The 24,272-nt window shown below is 39.7% G+C and overlaps 1 protein-coding gene across 1 annotated transcript; it reads right to left on the bottom strand.

Annotated features, from left to right (window-relative positions):
• Window positions 1-1,724: 1,724 nt before the first annotated feature.
• On the bottom strand, window positions 1,725-22,706 carry LOC140244759 (integrator complex subunit 6-like). Its single transcript, XM_072324378.1, has 16 exons — window positions 22,458-22,706; window positions 22,173-22,250; window positions 19,913-20,062; window positions 19,465-19,554; window positions 18,493-18,685; window positions 17,200-17,331; window positions 15,832-15,903; window positions 11,973-12,160; window positions 11,546-11,698; window positions 10,781-11,008; window positions 10,000-10,193; window positions 9,153-9,418; window positions 8,795-8,943; window positions 7,551-7,788; window positions 6,728-7,132; window positions 1,725-5,879 (listed from the first exon to the last, which is right to left on the bottom strand). Exons 1-16 carry the CDS (start codon window positions 22,566-22,568, stop codon window positions 5,686-5,688), a joined length of 2,841 nt encoding a protein of 946 aa, XP_072180479.1. The 5' UTR covers window positions 22,569-22,706; the 3' UTR covers window positions 1,725-5,685.
• Between the last annotated feature and the right edge of the window lie 1,566 nt (window positions 22,707-24,272).

The following is a 24,272-nucleotide window of genomic DNA, read 5'->3' as shown; positions in this document are numbered from 1 at the left end:
TCTATTTTTTGTTAAAACAAAAGAAATAAAAAGATTATATATATATATATATATATATATATATATATATATATATATATATATATATATATATATATATAGTTTTGGGTTGTTGTTTTTTTTTGCTCCCTCCCTCTTTACAGAATTCCTGGATCCACCCCTGTTCATAATTACAAAATGTCAAAGGACATTTTTGTAATAATTCCTCGAGTTTTGGCAGAATTTTGAGGAACAATCCTATCAGTCTTCCATTGTGTTTCTTTCTCTGCTTTTGGGCCCTGTTGGATAAAAGTTGAAATCAAACATCCAGAAAATCAGATGTCTCTGAATACTCTATTCTGATTGGCTGACACCAGCATTGCCTGTAATTTTCTGACGTATGTGTCACTGCATTTTTTTAATGCAACATTGCCCTGGTTCCTTGTTAAAATGGTCAGAAAAAAAAAGTGCTGAAATGAAAATCAGTACAGCAAATTAATAATGCAGATGTCTGTAGAAATTCTCAATTTTTCTCACCTTGGAATTATGTACCCAATTTCCACCTACAATTCCATTGACACATGATTTTGCATGTTCCACTTTCTTTATCTGCATGTTCATGCTTTTATCCCCAATGAAATGAGATGACCGATATTTGTACATGTATAATGAGAACATCTTATTTGTGCCAAGCAGGTGGTTATCACATGGTTCCCCTTTATCATATTCAGTATGCATCAGATTGCATGATTTATAGTTTACAACTGTAAAAACACTTTTTATCACGAGAGAGGGACACAATCCTCCACCCTCCACCCCCCCCCCCCCACCACTCCGTCACTTCATTCCCTTGGGTGGCGCTAGCACATCACAAAATTTCATTCCATGCTACTCTCTGATCTGGGCGTTTGTGATATATATTGTACATGTATACAGCTGGAAACATGGCCGGGAAATATGTTAAATTGGCAATTCCACTTTAAGGACACTCGTTCAAAATGTTAACAATGTAAAACAGCCAACAAGCTTTAAAGGGGAAGTCCAGACAATTTTCATATTTTCAAATCATGGAATAAATAAATCAACACCTCCATGTACAGATTTGAGGAACTCATTGTGGTCCTTGAGCAAGAAACTAACACATGTACTCTGAAAAACCCAAAACAAATGACATTGAACAAGGATGATGCTATAGGAGACTCGCATATTTCAGAAATGTAGCAATGTAATCCATTACAATGCCACTTGCTTAACAATTAACCTGCATAGAATCTATGCATGCTTTCTCCTTTGATTCTGCTTCCTTGAGCCCCACTCATGCATTCTTATGGTGAGGCTGCCATGTCATCATCCTTGTTCATTATGATTTGTTACGAATTTTGAAAGCATTCTTATTCCTCATCCCAATCACTATAAATGTTGAAACTCTGTGCCCAGTACAATTACTTATAGTTGTTCAAATGTAAACGTCTGAATATCTCCTGAAGGCCTCCTTGGAGAGTTTTCATCCACTAGTGCTGTCTATCTTTAGATTTCAAGGAAATGAGAAATTACTGTATATGGACCTACATCAGCATGTATACACACTCATACACAAGGCAAATAGAAACACCCGACAAACCAATGAACGAATAGAAAAGTGTCACTTCAATATAAATTGATTTATTCCAACCTGCAGTCCAAAGTTGATACTCAGTATCATTGTCCATCCCCCCCCCTCCCCCCCCCTCCCCCCCCCCCCCCCCAACCCAGTACATTACTTGGTAATTTGTGTGGCTGGAATGAGAGTAGCATCCAATACACTGTATGTCATTCTCTCAGTCTGAAGTTCTGCTTCCCTTATCATCCTGTGGCACCAGGTACACAGTCCTTTTTAAACAGTTCAAAAGACTTGTTTGTAAACATGTTTACATTTAAGACACATTTCATGGTTGTAGAGCTAAGTTTGCGTATAGGAGTACTGTACTGTAAAAGCGGACATTCTTGTGCAGGTAATATTTTGCGCTTGGCGGGGTAAGATAAATTTAGCACGTTTTGAATTCTGTGGAATCAAAACATCAAATATTGCCACATATGAAAAACAAAAATATTTGTGTAATTTATTTTTGGCATTAGTTTCTAGTAGCGTAAAATGCATTAAAAAATCCACACCACAACATATCCACTTTCACAGTACGCTAGAATCATGCCGTTCAAACGATCTTGGTCCAATTGTGTGTCTGAATTGAATTTTGTTACTTTCTGGCCGGGCATTTTGACCGGTTTTAGATGGAGGGTGGCGTAATGTCACACACATCCATCATCAACTGCTCACTTGAGATATATGGGTATAGTTTGCTCACCTATGCATTTACTCTCCCATACATGCATGTTGGACAGTTGCCACTTAAATTCACATGTCAAGAACAATCTGAGCAGGTCTGAATACTCCACAACTCTAAACATGATTAGAAACATGTTCACAAACAAGATACCTTTAGGCGTCTGAAACAGAAAGAAACAAAAATATCATCCTGAGAATTTTGAACAGAACTGTTTTTTGTTTCTCTAAAATAATGTTTTTGGCAAATCTTGTAATAAACACATGGCAAAGTACACTGTACATGTACAGGCATTAATGTATTAAGGACATGGTGAAAATGTGCTGAGCATTGCAAAACAATTGTGTAGGCAAATGCTTTGTAAACAATAGTGATTTAATGAATGTGCTTTTAAGATTTTAATTCAGTGTTCAAACCATCACATCTTATGGGCTGTTAGGTCTTGAGAAAATAGATATGAACAGGGAGAAAGAAAACATGATCTTTATTACATTTGTTCAGTCAAAAGTTTGCTATTAGATGTCAATGGTACCAATAAGCCAGTTCGGAGTTCCACTTTGCGCATGAGCAGAAACAAGGTCATTCGGACCAACAGGCATGTTGGTTTTTAATTTCACTGGGATAAGCATATCTGTAATGTAATGATTATTCATGAAATACTTATAAATGCTGATTGCCAGCACATCCACCTGGCAGCAAAAGTGGTATTTGGCAATATCAATAGAAAGAGATTGTTAATACATTCAGTGCAAAATAATGAAAGATGCTTTCCCAAGTGTTATCTGACGGATCATTCTGGTCATCTGGTCTACGCAAGTTCATTCTTTGTTTGAACAGGATCAACAAATTCCATAAATTCTTATGTAAAGCTTACACATTATGTTGCTCTAAAACGAGTGAAATGCCCCTAACCGACTGAGAAAAAAGAAAGGTCATTCGGACCAATGTGCCCATGAGCTAACTCCGAACTGGCTTATTTGAACAGATGCCAGGTTCAAGTAAGGAAAGTCCATCTTTGTTTGGGAAGGAACATTTTACTATTTCAGTGTCACTGGAGGCCACAGAGCACAAGGACAGGTCCAAGATAGGCAGTTAATGTCTGCACATCATGGCTGTCTCACTCCAAAATTTAAGCAGTTTTGTTACACTTGGTGGCAAACCTGTCCGATTGAAAGGTTAAAGGGATAGTATAGTTTTGGTTGAGACTTAACTTCAGGTTTCTAACATACAATGTATTTGAATGAGATAATAAGAAACCTCCTATGAAATATGAAGGAGTATGTAATTACAAGAGGAATTCAACGTTTAGTTGATGAAAATTGATTTTGAAATTGCTGAGATATCCAAGACAGAGCGATCTAGGCAGGACTAACCTTTTATTATGATCACTTTGTTTTACTTTGTTTTTTTGACATCTTGGCCATTTCAAAACCGATTTTCATCAAATAAACTTTGAATTCCTCTTAGAATGGTATGCTCTGTTTCATTTCATACATGGTTTCTTGGTATCTCACAAAAAATTAAGAACCCAAGCCTCATCTCCACCAGTACTATACCATCCCTTTAACATTACATGATAAATATCAGGAGTTAACATTGTTGTTAGGACCGGAAGAAAACTCAAGCAGGTAAAATTATAAAGTAGCTCTAGAAATTACATCTGATGCCAAGAAGCCAGGACCAGGAGCTTAAAACATGAAGCCAATCTGTTAACTGAAAAAAAAAAAACAAAACAAAAAAAAAGAAGCCACAGTCTGCTACAAACCAGGGGCTAGACCAAGGAGAAAACAGCAGTCAAGAGATCACTGTATGGTGCACAATACTTGAAGTAGTGAAGACAGCAGAAGAAAGAGAAAGGAAGAGAACACAGAACAAACATTCATGAAAGATTCGGGGTCTCCATGCTTGCTGGAATGGCAAATCAATGGAATATTTCAGAATCATAAATTTTCACACATGCAATATTGCCCACAGGTTCTGGTGCCATTGTTACAGGACAAACAAAAAATCTGCAAAAGAAACCTATGTCTTGAGGTGGCATCATCTAATATTCAATCCATCAATGTACAGTCCATTTCATGGAATAGATTTGTTCTGAACAAAACACTGTTATTCAATACCTTCACTGAGTTCCATGAATTCTGATAAAAAAAAAATGACAAGAAGAGATGAAGGACATGACCTGATATATACGCAGACAATCTCCAGTATTTCTAAAAAGGATTTTCACATTGCAGGAATATGAAGACTGCTAGCAGGATAAAGCTACGCATACTGTATACGCCATGTATTTTGCACGTTTCTATTTTCAAGAATTTTGCGAGTTGGATGATATTCCTGAATTTAACATGCGAAAACATTAACTTTGATCCCGACATGAAGGTGATGTGCACACACATATTTCTCCTTTCATTACTGTACTCCAAAATTTGCAAATTTTCCCCGTTGCAAAATTGTCTGGAAGTTCTCATTCCCCCAAAATCAGTCCCGCTAAATACATGGCATATAAAGTACTCTTCATGAAAATGTCCTTGCAAGAGAAGAGTAGATTACTTCTCAGATGCAAAGATTCCATCAGCAAATAGTGACATTGAAACAATTTTGTAAGCAGAATCTACTAATAGGACGTTGCATTGTTTTGGCATTGATTTTGGTCTCCCACTCTTAAGGTTTAAATTGATTCCTGTAGTAACATGGATGAATCACGTGTTGTAAACTCTGACCTTCTTCAATGAGAAGGAAAAGAGAAACAATCACCCTGAAATGTAATGATGACTCAAAATGTGACAAGGTATTTTCAAACTGCCAACACGATTTCTCTTCCTCCCTCAAGATTAGCTGACAGGTGTTCTTTTGCCGCGAGTCGGAGATTGACTTCCTAAAAGAGCTGGATGGTTCTCCTTCCACATCTGAGGAGAACCAATGACAGAGGGCACTGTTGACAAACGATGAAGTGACGACCAGATGATGGTCTGCATATCATCAACTTTAGGACAGATCCACAAACAATGAACTCCTCCTCTCCTCTCATACTGGATCACAACACATACCACTACTGTAAAGCAAGAAATTTTCGCCAGTCGATGGCTTTTTTTGCGGCATGAAATTTTTGCAAATTGCCACTGGCATTCAATGCATATAGTGTAGACAAGAACTTTTGCATGCATTTTAACTTTGTGAATCTTGGCTCTCGCAAAATTCAAAAAATTAAGGTGCACACAGAAATTTCAGGTTTTACAGCATTTGCCATCCCCCCCCCCCAATTCCTGTTCTTCCCAAGTATGAGCTCCCTCTCTTTCTGATTTTTTCTTGGAGGGAATAACGATTCTGTCTCTATCAGTTCACAGTGAGTGCACAAGGCTATCTGACATCCAGCGAGACAATGCTATCTGACGTGGTTGGACCGGTTTACATGGTTCTTTTCGTACTTGACAAGAGAGTTGCGGTATGTCTGCAGCATGTCTATGAGGGTCTTGCGGCGGAAGCGTTTTGCCTCGTGAATGATGCTCTCGATGAAGAGGTACTTTGTGTCCATGCTGCCTTGCACCCTGTTCAGCTCCTCGAACAGCCTCCTGAAATCTGTGGATGGGAAGGATAAAGAAAAGCCACTTGTATCACACATAGGATGTTTGCAAACAGATAATGTGCCTTGTCTTAAACATTGAGCACCTATATGAAACATTCACAACAATTTTACACTCTGTAAACAGACATTTTGGTTTGCAGGGGAAAGACAATACCTTGATGATGAATACTGGTAATGGATAACATGTTCTTCAATCATGATGTGTCATCTCAAACATTCCAAGGCTTTGATATTTTGGAAATTTGCTTCATCATCTACAGACAAATGAGTGGTCTTTGGCAAAGTTGGCTCCCTGAAAATGAAAATGAATATACATGAGTTGAAACTATGTTTGCTAAAAGTGAAATAGTGAAAAACCAGAAACCTGGCTGTTGTCTCTTCTTGTGCTGAATTTATCTCCATGATCCTGATCGTGTACACTTCAAAGATGCCAAAATGGATTACAAGAAGTATGTAGCAAGTGTTTGGTGTGTTTCGTTTTATTCTCACATATTGTGAAACAATTTTCTACATTTTCCTCATTGAGGGACAAGAAAGCAAATTAAGAAAAGAGACTACCTGTTCCAAGTCAATTTACTCTACGCTCGACTCGGCAGAAGTGCGAGTATATAACATGAAAATCTTGGCATCAGGAAAAAGAACAATGTCAGAAATAGGTATCCAAGCCCCTATGGACCGCAAAACAAGAATTCTACAGAATATCCGCCTGTCCTAGCTTGGAGATATTCAGCTTCATTCACAGGGTCACCTGGTATTTCCCACAGCACACACACCACAACATTCCTAAAGCCTTCCAGGATTGATTGGTTCCTGGATCCAGTGAGAAGGGACCCATACTCACTCTTGCCAGGTTTCCTGACTTCCTTGATCACACTTGTCCGTAACTGTGCATTGTGTGCATTCACATCCAGGTCAGAGTTCACCGAGTCCATTCTTTCCAGCCCACCACTGTGGCCATGGTTCCTCCCAGCACCAGACTGCTCCCACGGAAGCACGCTATTGTTGTTCTTTGAAGTCACCATCTTTTTCTTTTTGCTCACATTGTTTGATTGCTTGGAGTCCACATGGTTTGTTGACGGTGACACAGGTGCATCCTCTTCAGAAGATGTGGGGCTACTGGTTTCCATAGCAACAACATCATCCATATTGTCCATAATGATGAGTTCATCCGAGGAGTCATCTGATGGCAGGGCGGGGTCTGGTGGTTTGCCATCAGGAGGAGGTAGTCTATCAGATGGTGATGGGGCTGTGTGAAGATAAACAGGTGACAAAATCAGTTTTATTTGTAACTATGACTGAATGAAACACACTGTAGACAGCATAACATTCAATGTGAGCCTCAACTGCTAAGGTGTCATGGTGTATTTTTCCAAGCTATAGTAAGAATACTTTGTGAATTCCATTGAAAATCATCCAAATAACCCAAAGTGAGAGCAGGGCAATCTTTAATACTTTAATACTGAAAACCTGTAGTGTTGGCATAGATATTTTGACCATGAACCCATCAATTACCAAGAATCACATCACTTGACTGCACTTTTACATTACATTCTAGTATGTCTGAAGACCTGCTAAATATTTCTCGATTTACTACACTTGAAGTGTAAATATCAGTATGGACATGGCAGCCAATACCCTTGCTGCTGGTGTATTGTATTTCTTACTGGAATTTTTGTTTCCTTCTGTACTGTTTGTTGTGTTGGGGCTCTGTGCTCTCCTCTGAACCAGCTGGTGAAGTGGTTGTTTGAGGAGGGCTCCCTGGGCTGCGGGGGAGTTTGGCCGTCTGCTTGGTGGTGAGGCCCCCTTGAGTTTCTTCAGGGAAAGGTTGCTGTCTGAGGCACGCCGCTTCTGAGGCAGACCTGCCATGTGCTCATTGATATCTGCTTCATCCACCATCATTTTCTGATTAAAACATGACAAAATTCAAGAAACCAAATAGGTGAGATTGACACTGATTCCCCTTCAAGCGCCAAGACTCGACCATCTGTATTTCTCCAAACTTTGGACATACACAGATATGGATGTGCGCATATTCAAACCACAAGCCAGTACAAATGGTAAAGATAAGGAAAATGAATACAAATGCTACATGCTTCTTTTCTTTTTCCTAATGTTGTCATAAGCGACATGCTTTTGGGATACAGATTTCCTTTATCAGTACTTTCAAAAGCACAAACTCTTTATGTAACATAAGAAACATAATGAAGAAAGAAAGAGAACTATGGGTTCAGTTGACTTGTTATCCAGACATTGTGGGTTGGCTCCAGCACATACTGATGGTGCACCATAGCTGTCTTGTGGATCTAACATTAATGCTTACTGCCACCTAAAGCACACACAAGCAGGACAAGTATAAGCAGCCTACAGCAGTGCAACTAGTGAGGAAGGTTCATCAAGACGTGAACATACTATTCGCATGATGAGAAAAGGGTAGTCCCTTCAAAGACTATAGAGCAGTTGTGGTGTAAAACGACACGCTCCTGAATCAGACACCATTTGCTAATATCAACTTTGTTATGTGTATTCATTCTTCACTGCTCTCTATCTCCATGATTTTTCAACCTTCAACTTCTACCTCTCTCGCCTCCTTTCTATTTCATCTTTCTTCTTTCAATGATTTCTGAACGTTTTACCTTATTTTCACTTTATTCTCTTTCTCCCGTCTCCATTAATACTGCAACTTAAACTACCAGCTCACTGCTGCCCCTCGGCTGTCACTCAATTTGCCTTTCTAACACTCTATCTTCCTTCCCTCCTCAACTCTCCTCTTTCTAGGCTCATCTTCTGCCAAACAATGGTTCCTGCAAGGACTACGTACACATGGTGTTACCGCAAACCTCTCTTCCTCATTAATTTTGTTGGCATTGTTACTGAAAATGTACAAGAAAAGACCATTTCAACAACATACCTTATCTTTCTCTGTTGCCAACTTGAAGGGGTTTCCAAACGTGTGCAGTCTGGCCGGGGCAGGATCAGCCTCTCGCAGTGGACTTGGCATTCTCTTCAGGTACTCCTGGTAGTTACCCATCTCAGCGATGGGAATATTGTGGAATTTGTCTGTGACAGCAAAAAAGGAGGAAAATGTCACTTGTTGGGGTGAAACTATTTTTCCCCCAATTCTTTTTCTTTGTCAAAGAAAAAAAAAAAAAAAACGCAAGAAAAGACAAACCATATTCAGCTACATGCACACATGTCATATATTTGCTTAAGCATGGCTTTGATATTAGCTTTAACATTAGGAATACACTGATTATTACCCAACTGACCTTCATTCATGAAGCGGACAGTGCGGTTGGTGGTGATCTGGAGGAAGTTGGCTCTCATTCGGACAACCTGGTCCAGGACCTCCTTGCGAGGTATGTCGAAGGCATTGCGGTATGTCTGTGGACGTACATCTCGGTCGCTGACCCGTAGCATGTATCCCGGGAACTCTGACACACTGTTGTCGGCTCGAACCGTGATGGTCTCCCCCGTAATGCTCTGTACAAGCTGCTGAAAGTCTCGGCGGGCTGCCAATGACCTCAACGGTGACCTTTAGAGGATGATACAGACATATTGTCAACTATGCATTAGGGTTCAGGGTCCAAATCAGAATCTTAGGGGGAAAGAAAACGTTCAATTATATTACATGTATGAGACTTTCATGAATTGAAAAACATATCTGACAATTCAGCATTTTGCTGTCAGACTTGCCCAAACCAGTAACCATCAAACTTAGCTTAGTTCACTTTCTGGCAAAACATTCAAACCTTAAAGGACAAGTCCACCTTCATATACATGTGGAATGAGTGAATGCAGCAATATTAGTAGAACAAATTAGTGAAAGTTTGGGGGAAATCGTACAATCGGACTGAGCAGAAATTTCGAAAATTCAATTCATAACTTTTGAATGGATTGTCTGATTTTTCTCGAACTCTCCCTGATGTGTTCTACTAATATTGCTGCATTCACTCAATCCACATGTCTATGAAGGTGGACTTGTCCTTAAGGTTTGAATGTTTTGCCAGAAAATGAACTAAGCTAAGTTTGATGATTACTGGTTTGGTGGTGACTATCTCTCTCTATCTTTCATCATCTGCCTGTATATCTGACAGCAGCTGAAAGGATACCTACCTGGGCTGTACCTTGATACCAAGCTCCTGGATGCGGGGCCTGCTGGCGATGAGACTGGCCAGTTTCTCTGCCTCCATCTTACTCTGCTGCTTCAACTTCTTGAGATAAGTCACCACACTGTAGCTGAGGCAGTTCTCTAGGCCGTCTTGGATTAGGTTGGGGGCGCCCATGCGCCTCAGTGCAACCTTCAAGGGCTGTGGAAGAAAATAACACACCGGTATTTGAAGTAAGAAACACATGGAAATACTCTCTTTTATCGGCTTTGGTGTCTGAAAAGCTTCAAAGAACCTGGGGTCTTGTGCAAATGTAAATATTCTATAATGTACAGTTATAGCCATTGTTGGCAGCCCTGCTTTGTTCATCTGTGCTTTCATGGTATCCTGTGTCAATGATCGCAAAACTGGGTCACCACTTTAAACTTTAATGAAAATGTCTGGGTTTTTATTTTCTGTATTAAACTAGACTAGTCTGATTCAGCACAGATTGAGTACTGAAATGAATTTCTTTCATATTTTTCATCATTTGTTGCTGATTTGTTAGACTAGTATTACAGTGGACTCCCATTATAACAAAGTCCTGAGAACCGGCAGTTTTCTTTCGTTATATTGAAATTTAATTACAACCGAACAAATAAACAATACACATACATAGAGTGGATAATGTTGTGGCCTGAATCTTTACTTTGTTTTAACTGAAATTTCGTTATAACTGTGTTTGATATAACGGGAGTGAGCTGCAATGCAAAACTGTATTCTCCCCTGAGGCTTAACAAGACACCTACCCCAGCGTAATATCTTGGGACATCATCCAGGTAGTTGTCAAAGGCTTGCTTCCACTTGGGGGAAGGCTTCAGCTTGTGAACTTTGCAGAGGTCATCCAGCAGTGGGATGAGGGTGGGGTAGTTGTAGGGCATGACGATCAGATTGACACAGGACAGGTTAGAGCTAGCCTTGAGGAAGCCGAAGGGATATCCAAGGTCGCCCTTCTTGCTGCTGTTTGGCACAAACACCTGACAAAAGGGAAGGATAAGTAGTTGTCAGGACAAGGTTGAGCCAGTACTCACATAAGCATGTTTGCAAGCTTGTTTTCTCAAAAAGTTAGCAATTCAGAATAACACTTTAATGAGTGTTAGTTTTGTCCAGCCATAAAATGAGACATGTACTTAAAGAGAAATTCACAAAATCCTCTACTGTCCCCTTAAAAGTTCGCCTACAGAACTATTTACACGACAAATTCAGTGCTATCATATCTGGATCTACACAAATAAAGAGGGAAAATCATTTAACTATTTGCTAATTTCTACACCCCAAATATACACTACAAATACAGCAAACTATTCAAGCTCATGCTGCTCAATGTGACCCAATAAAAATAAGTCAGGCAAAAAGCTTGATTAACAAATGATTCATTACTCATAAACACAAATGAATGTTAACCACTATATAAAATTTTCAAAAGAAATTTGTTGCATTAATCATTTGATTTACTACAAGTCCCATACATATAAATTTATACTGATGAAAAAAACTTTCTACATTGATCTCACCTGCCAACATGAGTTTGGGTTCCGTCTCTCCAGGATGTACTGGGTTAGGGGTGAGGGTTCCAGCTCATACTTGTCAAAGGGAAGCTGGTCGAGAATCATTGGCTCACAGTTTTGGCATGTGAATTTGACTACTGGATGGGAGTTGCGCTGGGGCTGTATTCAGAGATTGAAGAAAAGGGTGTCATTGTCATATTAACTTTAAAATGTGTAGATTAATGTACATACATTTACAGCAGAGAAGGCTATAAAATTCACAAGTAAATATCTCTTGTTTGAAAGTGAGCATCCAACACACAAGTACTTATAAATCGGTACAATTCAAAACATACATGGCTTTCTGGATAATGTAAGCAAGACATATTCCATGTCACACAAAAACTTTACTAAGACCACATGTACATGATCAGGACCATGGTGTAGGACCTACCAGAGCAGGGGCCTGAGGGTCTGGCCAGAAAGTCTCTGGGATGGGCCAGTGGCCCATTGGCACACCACTCTTGGGGTTGGGTCGTACATGGATCAAGCGGCGGCAGCTGTGCCATGTTGTATCCTGAGGGATTGGCGAAGAGGCGTTCTGTCTGCTAGTTGGGGGCACACTGAGATTGGATGAAGCATCTGTGAGTGAGCAGAGTGAAGCAAAGAACACAAAGGGAGAGAAGGAAAGACAGAAAGAAAATATACAAATTAGGTTCAATTACATAAAACAGATGTGGACCACCAACCAAAATCTGATGATGATAAATAGTCCCATATTCATCAACAGATACTCCTTGTGCAGACTTTGTCTTGAAATAGATACACACTTACATGCCTCCTACTGGCTCATCACATTTATCAGTCAGGAGAAAAATACACTGATAAAGTATGAAATACTGAACAGGTCAGGATATCATTTCATATCCTACAAATTACATTGCTTGATAATTCAAACATCACAACACAGCAAAACACCACATTTCTATTGGTTGTAGCTTGTGTGCCGTAGAGGGCTTCTGTTTTTGATGTTTGATCTCCCCTAAATCAGAGATAAGTGACGACTTGTGGTGACTTCTTAAAATGTTTCATTTTGTTGTGATCAGTCTGAAGACTCCTTTCACACTGAAAAGACAGCCTCAGCATGTTACTATAAATCTCTACAACCAGTGAAGTGACCACTCATTGTATACAACAATATGAGGTGGAATAAGCCTTACACTGCTCACAATGTCTTTCATTCCTTTGTACCACAGCTTTCACTTGAACATCTCTTGCAAACCAGTTAAACAATATGAATATTGCCCCTGGTGTAATACTTGCCCCAAGTTTATTACACTGTTAACTGCTTTGATCATAAAGATACTACAGAATCCCACTTCACAAAAATTTGGTCACTCCAAGAAAACAAGAAATTCAAAAAGAACATTTCAAATACCCTGTACTTATCAAGACAACAATCGAAGGTGTATTTCTGCAAACGGTCATTCTAAACAGATCATCAGGTACTAATGATACTGCATACCTAAGAAATACATCTCCACTCGATTACGTGTACACTTTGTCTCTTATCTTACTGGAATTGGAAGAAGAAATAAAAATTGACAGACTTTTCACTGAGAAACTAATACAGCAACCAACTTGCAATGTTATACACGCATGCTGAAAATCGTCCAATTTCCCAATATAAAAGCCTTTTGTTTACGTCATCAGCTTCCAGCTACGCGGCACCTCGCCCCAGCACAGCACGTGCTTAAAATATGTACCCCTTGAACTCCTTAGTTCATGGACACTATCTGCAATAACAAAAATTTTTGTAAAATCCTTTAAAAAATCCATAAAAATTCCCAGATAACTACAAAAATTGAATCATCTCTTCCAAAAATTGAATCATCTCTTCCTTGTGTCATTATCAAGTTTTCCTGCAAGTTTCATTCAAATTCGTTCACAACTTTTTGGGTTATTTTGCAAACACAGAAACCAATGCCGATGATCACTTAACCTATCTAATCTATTCACTAAATTTCATTTCTTTTAAAAATATGCCATCATTTTTTTTTCCATAACAAAACTGCATTAACCTGGCAATACTGTTTTGTTTTGTTTTGTTTTTTAGTTGGGAAGGGTTATACTTGCTATATTATCAATAAGTTTATTTTGGAAATTTACACAAATGATTTAATTTATTGTAGCATGTTTCGAGAGCCATAAGGGCACTTCTCCATAGGAAAATGGACGATACATAATGAGTGACATACATGTACAGTATATTCCCATACACTGAAAATTACATTTTCAACCTGTGGAAAAGTCATGTTGTCTGACCACCATATACAAACAAAATTGTTTCAGAGTCCAAGTCAATCAGATGCAGAGATAGATTATTCCACTGCATTGTGCTCTGTAAACACACAGCCACACACACACACACACACACACACACACACTTTCTCAGGCACATGCACATCAAACCCATCTTCAGATAAAAATGTACATTCTAACAACACAGCAACATTTCACAAAATCAATACCAGATTTACATATTACTCTGGTTTTCCGTTTTTTGTTTTCCTTCTCTTACTCTTGATCTCCTGAAACACCAAACTCAGCAGACGTCACGATGTCTGCCTTCTTCATCGACTGAATACTGTTCAGAGGATGAGTGACGTGTGTATAAGAGTGTGTGTGACGGTGCCCACATATTGATTGTGTGGTTATACACACATACACACAAACAACAACCCCAAACCAGGCAAGAATACACACAAACCATTGACACTGAATAATAAATTACCCTTCATTGAAGCACATGTAAATAAGCAGTGATTATTCAATGTTTTTAACTACATCTATGAAGGGCAATTTGTCAATCACTTGCACTAAAAACAACTTGATGCAGGAATTCATCAATTTGAACAGACAAGCCATTGTTTACATCCATCATAGAGCATCTATAACATTAAATGGATCTAATAGACCACTTCATACCTCATAGAGATTGAAGTACAAGATAAATCATGCCCACAGGAGTGGTGGAAATAAGTGTGACAAACAGCACACAAAGTTAAATCTATTTTATTTTATTGGTTTTGTTTCAGTAGGGTAGCTTTGTCAGTGGCCAAAAGCACTGTTTTTCTCAGAGGCTCTACACAAATATAAGATTACAAGATTACAAACATATGAAGAGTTTGACCGCAAAATGAGCTAACTCCATTCTTGTGAAATTGAGATATTTGCGATGAAAGCTGATAAAAGAAAAAAAAAGACGACTACATAAAAATATGGGATATTTTTAATCATACCTTAAATATTCCTTGTCGTGTTAAAAGTGAGGTTTCACTGGAAAGGTTTTATTTTGCTCTATCTGATGATGGATTTACTCTAAAGTGTTTAAAAATGGCACTTAGCCCATTTTGCGATGGAATGCTTCATATACACATGAAAAAAAAAATGAAAATAACCTAATAAAGTTCATGGTGTTTAGGCAAACATAATAGGGAGCTTTAGATTTTGACGCGCGGACGTTTGAGACGACGAGTGCGCTGGACGTTCTCCTCTTCCCTGCGTCGTGCTGAAAAGCAGCTTTAGATTACGCTGGGACGCAACGTATGAAAAATAGAATCGCGCCCCCATATGATCAGTGCATGAAGTAGTTCTCTACGTTGCAAACTGTGCGGACATAAAAATAGCCCAGTAGGCGTAGTGAAAAACTCAGGCAACGCAAGCTAAAAATAGATTGACTTGACGCGCGCTTCTGCGCACGCTCAGAACATGTTTTTTCCTTCTGAACGTCCGCGCGTCTAAAATCTAAAGCTCCCTAATATATGTGTCTGTGTCAAACATGTATATGCCCATGGATGGATGCACATTTGAAGGCCCTTATAGTGATATGTTTGTGTAAATGTGTATGTGTGCATGAAAGCAAACATACTGTGAGTTGGGTAGACTAACGGGGGGACTGAAATCCTAAACAAAAAACAGTTAAAAACCTTACTTTAGATGGCCCTAAGCAGGCTGTATCAGGTACTTTGTGGCTTTACACACAGATGTTACACAATGGCCGCTCTCATGGTCAACCTTGCATGAGTCTGTGAACCTCCAATATTGCACACGAAAGGAGACTGCAATATTATTCTTAATAATTGGCAGAGTCTCCCAAGATTTGCTTGTTAAATAACCTGTACAGACCAGAAGTTATCAATTGCTGTCTTGTAATATCAATCTCACACAGTCAAAGAGAGGATTTCTGGTGGGAGGGGACATAGGTCACAGCATTCGTAAGTCTTGACCTAGTTGCCTAGGCTAGATCTTACCCAGCAGTGGCGTGTTCCCGTCCACCCGGTCCACCTCTGGTGGCAGCGGGGACTGGTGTCCAACTGACCTCACTGAAAGACAGAAAACCAGGGAGGTTTAGACTGCAGTGTCCAAGCTGTGGCTTGGCAAACCTTGGTCCCACACCTCCACAGGCTTGAAGTAGCAGAGGAACACTATATCATTGTGCCATATATCATTACAGGGAGAACACAACATACAAACAACCTCATATCAAGCTTGCCTAAATTGCGCGTTTATCCTTGATATGTTTCCATGGTTACCGATGAGAGCCCTTAGTTTCCAAACTTTCATTTCTCGTTCCTACCTGCTTACATTAAATGCACACGATTGATTTGCATCGTCAACACAGTGGACTGCTAAATGAACTAAATCTGAAAAATGTTCTTGTTTTTTGTGTCTAAACAATTACCATCTAAACATTCACTGACTTCATAAACTTCAATAAATAAGACTCAAAGTACTTTCCAAGAGTATCCCACCTTGATTAACATGTCCACTCCAAGAAGACCAATGCAATTCCATTTATTCAATCAAAAAAGTCCTTTCTGTTTTGGCTTTTTGTACTGACAAAATGTTGATATGTTCTTTTCCCCATGATGTAATCTCTTCCTCTATTAATTTCTCATCTCATCAGGATTCAAATAAAACTATTACAATTTTCCCTGTTTTACTACTGTGGCTCATACATTTCTGAGACATCACAAATTACAGCTTTGTTCTTGCCTCTAGAGGCTAGGAGGCTTCATGGTTCTGATGTTGTTGCTGTTCCTTTTTCCTTGTTTAGAGAGAAATCTGCTTGTCCCATAGAATAGGTAATTATATTTCATACACATCTCTGCTGCAAGCTTTGTAGAGGTCATTTGTATGCTGTCTTGAGATCATTCAGATTTGTTGCACAATGTCACATGGAAGATGATGTTATCAGGTCTACCGTCCCTTACCATTACCTGGAATGTTTCTCTGTGTCCAGTATCTACAGTGTGGATTTAATCCTCCAAAGACAGTTACCTCTTTGGCACAAATGTTAATAGGTGACTGAAGTTAGGGGAATAAATGAAAACCATTATCATACTATACGGGACTACTGACTACTTTTGAGTAATTTTGTGGATTCTTTGACCGTAGTGTTGAATCATTGAGCAACTGTCCCCCAGAGGATGAACATGAGTATTTAGCAAAAAATGGTCAGATTACCCTATTACAGGCATTTCAGAACTGAGATTTACCTTAATAACTGTCACATTTACCTGGTATACTTTACACTCAACATGTTTTTTTTTTCTCTGAGTCTGCTGTGTGGGTTGGTGTGGACACAGAGGACAAGATCAAAATGAGGTGCTACTTACGCTCTCCATTAGGAAGAACTGGGTCTGGACCAACTTTTTCGAAATGGACGACAACTCCGCTCTGGACTTTCTGGACCAGAGACTCAAGGCACTGATTGAGTGTCTTCATTGATGTGACTGTGTATGACCGACCTACAACCCATCAGACAGAACGGAAAAACAGAATTTTTATATAACAGTCTGAAACTGGTGCATTCTATTTCTGTAAACTACAACAAGGCAGCAAATTTACTGCTACAGGTACAATATAAAACATGCATTATGACTATCAACTAGTGACTCTTGCATGGGGTTGTTGGAGTCTATCATATCAAAAATATCAGTAACAAATGCAGAAAAATGACTTAGAACTGTGTAAAGATTCTAACATATTGTGCAATTATGAAAACATAAATAATGTAATCTGTGATTTGCCTGGTAGGTTCCAAAGGGGAACCTATGCTTTAAATGCTATGAACATATCACAATGTTTTATTCCAACCGTAAGCATTTCCAACTTTAATTTGATCCCGCTGATACAAGGATGCTCAAAGTGCTTCATGGTTTCTGAAACCCTGTGTAAACAGGGCTTCAAACTGCGATGTTGCGACAATGCCCAGAGAACAAACTTCCTCGCCTCAGTCAATAAAACCGCAGGAGAGAGCAAGGGGTACCATTTTTATAGACACAAACCAAAAGCTTTCTCTGGGTAGGTTTCCATGAAGGGGGTGTGTCCACTGATGCGACTGCCCTGCCCACTAGCCAGCGCCACGTTTAAGCGTTCAAGATTGTTCACATAACTAGGTAGGCAGTCGTGTTAGTTAACAAAATGTGGTTACAATCTCTGATACAGAACTCAACTACATGGAGATCAGTGGTTACAATCCACGCACATAATCAGCGCACGGCTTGTCAATCATTCTCTGTCTGCAATGTTGTGTATACATGTGTGTTGAGTGTATCAAAGGAATGTTACTGCGATTGCACTCTAACAGAGGGGTTGATGGGGTAATGTCGCAGTAATGTCAGGGTAATGTCGTGGCAATTATCCAAGCTGACAAGGGTAGAATTTGGCAGAAGTTACATCGACAACGTCCAAGCAACATTTTGCAGGGACTGTTTTAACAGGTAGGGCAAAAAATATTACCTGGACACTACCCAGACGTTGTCACAGTAACTCTAGTTTGAAAGGCTGTGTTAAAACTGGGCCAAGAGTAGAAAGGACATTCAAGCACTAGCATATTTTTTCCTCACTGCAATGCCCACAGGTGTAAAAAAATGTATAAAGTTGATGGAAAAAATGCGAATACACACCTCCTGTGACATCACACATGCTGCTGATGGGAGAATCGTCCACATTCACCAGGCTGCTTGTTGGCCCCATACGCTCCTTCTCACCGGCCACGCCCGGCAACCGTAGGACCAGAGCAAAGAGACGCTGATCCCACCTGAAGGGTTCTCTGGTCAGTTCACTGCCTGGTAGTGGCAGACTCATTGGTAGTGACAGCTGGATGGACAGACATAAAATAGTAAATGGTCACAAGGAAAACTTAGACACAAACACTCTCACAGCACTATTCATGGCATTACTCTTTACCATGGCATTCACCTAACCTTGCCTTGACAATAATGGCTGCCTTCATTCGAGAGTAAAATTTCAAAGTTTTCTAACTCACATAAGTTCTCATTTTCTTCCTATAGAAAGTAGAAAAAAAATACGCAAAAGATAACCAATGACCCAATAATGCCGACAGGCTTTAACAACTGGTTGAAAAATTCAAGATTTGGAATCAGTGGCAATTAGGTCTTTCAAAATTCTAATACATTGTACAGGAAAGTCCCTCCGCAAATAAAAAAAGAAGTTCCTTTTCTTATTTCACCCAATAGTATCTTGCTTCATACCAGTGTACTGACATTAAATGTAATCTCTAGCCAACAATACACTTTTAATCAGTTGAGTACTCAACATTTACACACACATGCCTACCTTACCTCAACATTTCTTTGAAAAAAAAAATGTCTGCAACTTTTCAATCTGTTTGCTTTGATGTACCTATTGTAAAGCGCCTTGAGCATTTAATCAAAGTGGAGAACGGCGCTATAGAAATTGTATGTATTATTATTATTATTATGGCAAAACACATCTGCCTATAATGCTTTACTTTGTGGCAAAAACAAGTTTCAGCTCAAGCATAAAACCTTCAATTTAAAGGAACTGAAAAATTCTTTGATGAATAATGTTAATGATGGGAATGACAGTATTATCATATGAAAGAACAGACTCACCTCGTTTTGAACTCCTCCATTACTTGTCAACTTGTGTCCATCAGTGATAGTAATGATGATTGCAGGCTCTAGATAGAACGGATTCCGACCCTAGACAAGTATGATAATGATATAATGATAACACTGGGATGAAAGTAGATTCAATAATGAGTAGCGGTACTCTACAAATAAGCAGAATACTTAGGCATCATGTATACTTGTATGTATAGCTCTGGGTCTGTGTAGAAATATGTATGATACCAAATTTGTGTCACACTGCCTTGAAAAAAAAAAGTGAAGGTCTCAACCAATAGATGCTGACAGGAAGACAGACAACACTGGAATGATAGTCTCCTGTGCTCTTAGTCCCACCTGTCATGTTTGGATGCTTGAATTGTCTGTATTCTATCTCCTGTACTCACAACATGAGCAGAGGTACCGGACCTTCACTCTGCTGTTGCTAACCTACCTGTCCATAGTTGTCTATGCCTGAATAGAGTCTGTTGACATTGAGGAGATCAAAGGTTTGTTTGAGGGCGTGACCCATCGTTGTCAGTCCAGTTGCCTGGAGATTCTTCAGCTCACTCATGAACACTGCCAGGTTTTCTTTCCAGCCAACCTGCATAGGATACAAACCAGTGCATAATATATATCGGATTATGAAACACAGCCTCAGCCCTCGGCTAACAAGCAGAAAGGTTACAATATCAACTTTGTAGGGCTATATGCTCTTCTGTTCCTACACGTAGTCACTACCACCTCTGCAAACCTTTTCCAAGCAGGTGGTGTTGAGCATCCCACTTTGTAAAATAGGGAGCATTTAATTCCTGTTTTCAGCCGCACATGGTACAGTGTATATAGTTACCGGTACTGTACATACACCACACCAGACCTGCCAAATAGTACAACTATATACACCCAGTGGTGGACTGTATTTTCCAAGAAGAAGAAGAAGAAGAAGAAAACTGTAAAAATATTCTACCAAAAATGTGTCTCAGATTGCTGAATTGCAATTATAAATGCAAAAGCTCCCTTGTGTGCAAGGGAGATACAACCTGGCCATCAACTTCTTGGTCTAGATCTCTCTACATCATAGGCTTAGACATTCTATGTGGTCTATACATTATTAGTACGGTACCGTATGTCTACCTACAGTGAAGACGTACACACACCTGAAACAGAAGATAATTAGCCCCGAATTCACGAAGGTGGTACAAATTTAAACCATGGTTTACACAAATTTCTTCTGTGTAAAGGTACTAAAATACAACTGACAGATTGCGTAAGCCAACAGCAGGGATGCCAAGTTCAAAATTTTTTTATGAGTGAGATTTTCATGACTCGGCATCTCAGCGAGCGAGTGTGCGCGCGAGCGAGGGTGTGGGAGGGGTTTTTCCCCCTGTGGCCTCCCACAGTAGGGAGCTTTTTCAATTTTTAGCTCATAATGGTGCGATCAAATGCATTTTAAGTGACTATTTTCTACTTATTTTGAAAGACAAAAAGGAAAATATAGCTTCAATTGCAAATGTCACTTTAATTTTTTGAGGTATGCTCATTAGTATAGGCCCAAGTTGCAGACTTCGCCCGATGCGTGAGAAAAATTGGTACCATGCGTGAGATCGTGAGACGGCCCCTAAATGCTTGAGTCTCACGCAGAATGCGTGAGACTTGGTAGCTCTGCAACAGACGTCCAGTAACAAATGTGCATTGATATGCGCATAGGTTCTAATGCCTATTTCACGCTTATTTTAGACCATGGTGTAATGTTGCATCAAGGTAAAAAATAAGCTTTAAACCAGGTGGCAGGTTTAAAGTACCGCAGGTTTAAAGTACCACCTTTGTGATTTCAGGCCATTGTGTCTGAATATTTATTATTTTTCTGATGATCGACAGTTTCTCACATACATTGTATTCTACCAAAAGTGTGCCCCAGATCATAGAATTTCAAAAGAAGTTCCCTCATGTGGGAGAGGGGATTCCCCCCCCCCCCCCCCCCGGATCCTCTGCTCCATTCCCTCCCTTGACCTTCTCTGTTCCAACCCTAAGTACCCCCTTTCGCTTTGGAAGTACCCCCCCCCCCCCCCTAAAAGAAAAAAAAAGAAAAAAAAAAGAAAAAAAAATCAGCAACATAACCACGTGTGTGATTTTTGTTTCTAGACATTTTGAAAAGGAAAATACACACATACAGAAATAAAGAACGACAAGCGGCCGAAAAACAAGAAAAATCACGATAACAAAAATTTCAAATTAATCCACAAGTGTCTGACAAGTGCGCCACAACACAAAGTTGTGAATATTCATTACGCGGTACCGCACGGCGGTTCGTATCGCGCAGATCCGCTGCGTATCGATTGTCGTAGTGCTGCGCGCTGCTGACGACTCGACTGCACTGGCGATCGCGATCGACCCTTGCATGCACGCACTCACGCACTACGTGCATTATGTTGGCGCAACAGCAGCGCACACACACACGTCCACACACGACGTACGTACACACAAATCAAACTAAACAGCCTAAAAAAATAAAGGTTTGTGGTGGCACAAGATGGTCGACTGCAAGGATAAGACGGAGTCTCCTCCTTGTTTTATTAAAAATGGTGCGGTAAGGGCCGCGAGAACAGTAGAGTGACTGCATATTTAGTGTAGAATACGACTTCAGCAATAAGAAATTTGACTTCCTGAGGATTGATAATCGTGTAGTGTGAAATAAATTGCGAAGTTTAGCCTACCTTTATTGTTGCTGGCGTCTCGTCGCAAGTGACCAACATGTATCGATCTGTCCGACTTGCCTGATCTCGGAGTCGGAACTAAAAATACAAAGACAAGGATTTATTTCTGAAGTTAGTACCCTATAATCAAATCATAAGATCTCATGAAATTGCATTATCGGCCACAAAATAGGTGACAAATTTCAAAATGCACGCAATTCCACATGGTATTGAGGTAACCGGAATAGCCAAATAAATTTTGTGAGGCTCGATAGCCTCCCATAATGCATTGCTTTTTATCTGTACCTTCATGAACGTCTCCACGGCTCCCTTCGCAATGTCGAGTAATGAAGTGCCCAAATGTGTGCGCTGATTCATCGAAGCACTGGTATCAATCAGAAAAACTAGCACCGGCATCTTGATCCTCGTTGGTATATTTACACACAAACGAAAAATTACATCCAAATACGGCCTACAAGGCCCAAAACAGCTCTTTGTATCCTCTCTCCTCTTTTCCGGCAGCCTCGCACGAGCTGCCCGAATTCAGCAGCGCTGATCTTCGTCGCGCAAAAATAATGGAACAACCAGGCAGCCGTATTTTACTGCCTTGCCTGCGCTCTCTCCGATGCAGCAGCCAGCCAGCAGCCACATATCTAAGTCACGTGACACCTTCGCCATTATTTGCTGATTGGCCAACAGCGGGCAGTTAGTTTGCATCTCATTACCATAACAGAATACGCTAAAAATAACACTTGCTGGCTGACCGAGTGTGTACCACACGTACTGCAGCAAGGTAGGATTTTGTGTGTAGACAAAACAGTACATGAACTGATGAAATACATCATACAAGTAGTCTTGCGTTTAGAGTACATATTGTATTGAGTATTAAGTTTCCAACAGTTTAGTAACGAACGCGGGCATGAAAGTAATGAATTAACTATAAAGGGCATCGACAGAATGACAAAAGTGATATTAATAATCATGCAATTACGGTTAGTTTCAATTATATCAATATCTACTTACAATTCTTGCTATAATTATGAAAAAGTATCTGACTATATTATGTCTTTCCTGCAATTGACGGTTGAAAGCTGGAAAAGGCAAATACCTACACAGTGATGAAACAGGAGAATTAACTAATTAAATTTGTAAAAAAAAAATAAGTGGTATTGGATTTTTGTTTTTGTTTTTAGGAGGTTCTTATACATAATTAAGTAGATTGCAACATACTCTCCAGTGAGGGCACAGATATTCTGCCATCAATAAGCCTTGCGGAGAGACCGCTGATCCTCCTCCCTCTGTGGAACCAGGGATCCTGCTTGCTCATGCTGCTGGAATCGGACAGGTTTACGTCTAGAGTAATTCATGTTATCACTGAAACCTTCACGGCGCGGTTGATAGGCGTATTGTTATTCCATGGTTGAAAGGTATCGTCATGCACATTAATGTCGTTAGAAACCGGTAACGGTACGTCGGGATACTTAACAAACAAAAACTTAGTGATATCAATCAAAGACATCTCCAAATACTACGAAGTACACAGTGCTGCCATAACAGAACACCCATTCGTGAAGTTTGTATTTCTGACAAGGCCCTACGTCATCCAAGAACTAACATTTTGAAGAAATCATGTTCTAGTCTTAAAAAAGAGAGAAATTAAAATCTGTCCACACAAACATACATCCACCCACACACAAACACACACAAGCAGTTGACAAAACACCAACGAAGGACAATATCATTTCCACTGGGGCAGTACATGGCCCGTTTTTTGGAGTTTTTGGATGAGTTGGTGTAAAAGTTACATAGGCCTATAGGCCTAATACCGTGTGACCCAATTTGGTGAATTTACATGGAAAATACTAGATATATTTCCGGGCCCTCCTTTTCAAGAACGCATGATAATTAGGCTTCAAAGGATGAACCATGTAAGTAAAGCAAAATTAATTTGACCCAGCATGGCCACCAATTCATGGAACACCTAATGTATACGTTACACCGTTGGCATGTCCCCAATTGGCCAGGTGGAATGCAAACACCTTTGTTGAAGATTATATAAATCATTGCAACTGATTGACAAATTGCCCCACATCGACGTAAACAAGCACTAAATTGATCAGT

Source organism: Diadema setosum, chromosome 21, assembly GCF_964275005.1.
Source record: "Diadema setosum chromosome 21, eeDiaSeto1, whole genome shotgun sequence".
Classification (NCBI taxonomy): Eukaryota; Metazoa; Echinodermata; class Echinoidea; order Diadematoida; family Diadematidae; genus Diadema; species Diadema setosum.
Note: the sequence above shows the minus strand (reverse complement) of the source record. Positions and strands in the feature narration are given on the sequence as shown.

Bases quoted from the DNA above. Each gene is read 5' to 3' on its own strand.
- LOC140244759 (XM_072324378.1), bottom strand. From the start codon at position 22,568: ATGCCGGTGCTAGTTTTTCTGATTGATACCAGTGCTTCGATGAATCAG. The intron at 15,904-17,199 runs GTAAGTAGCACC...TCTGTCTTTCAG, and splicing joins AGTTCTTCCTAATGGAGAGC to TGAGGTCAGTTGGACACCAG. The intron at 12,161-15,831 runs GTAAGATCTAGC...GCTCACTCACAG, and splicing joins CGGGAACACGCCACTGCTGG to ATGCTTCATCCAATCTCAGT.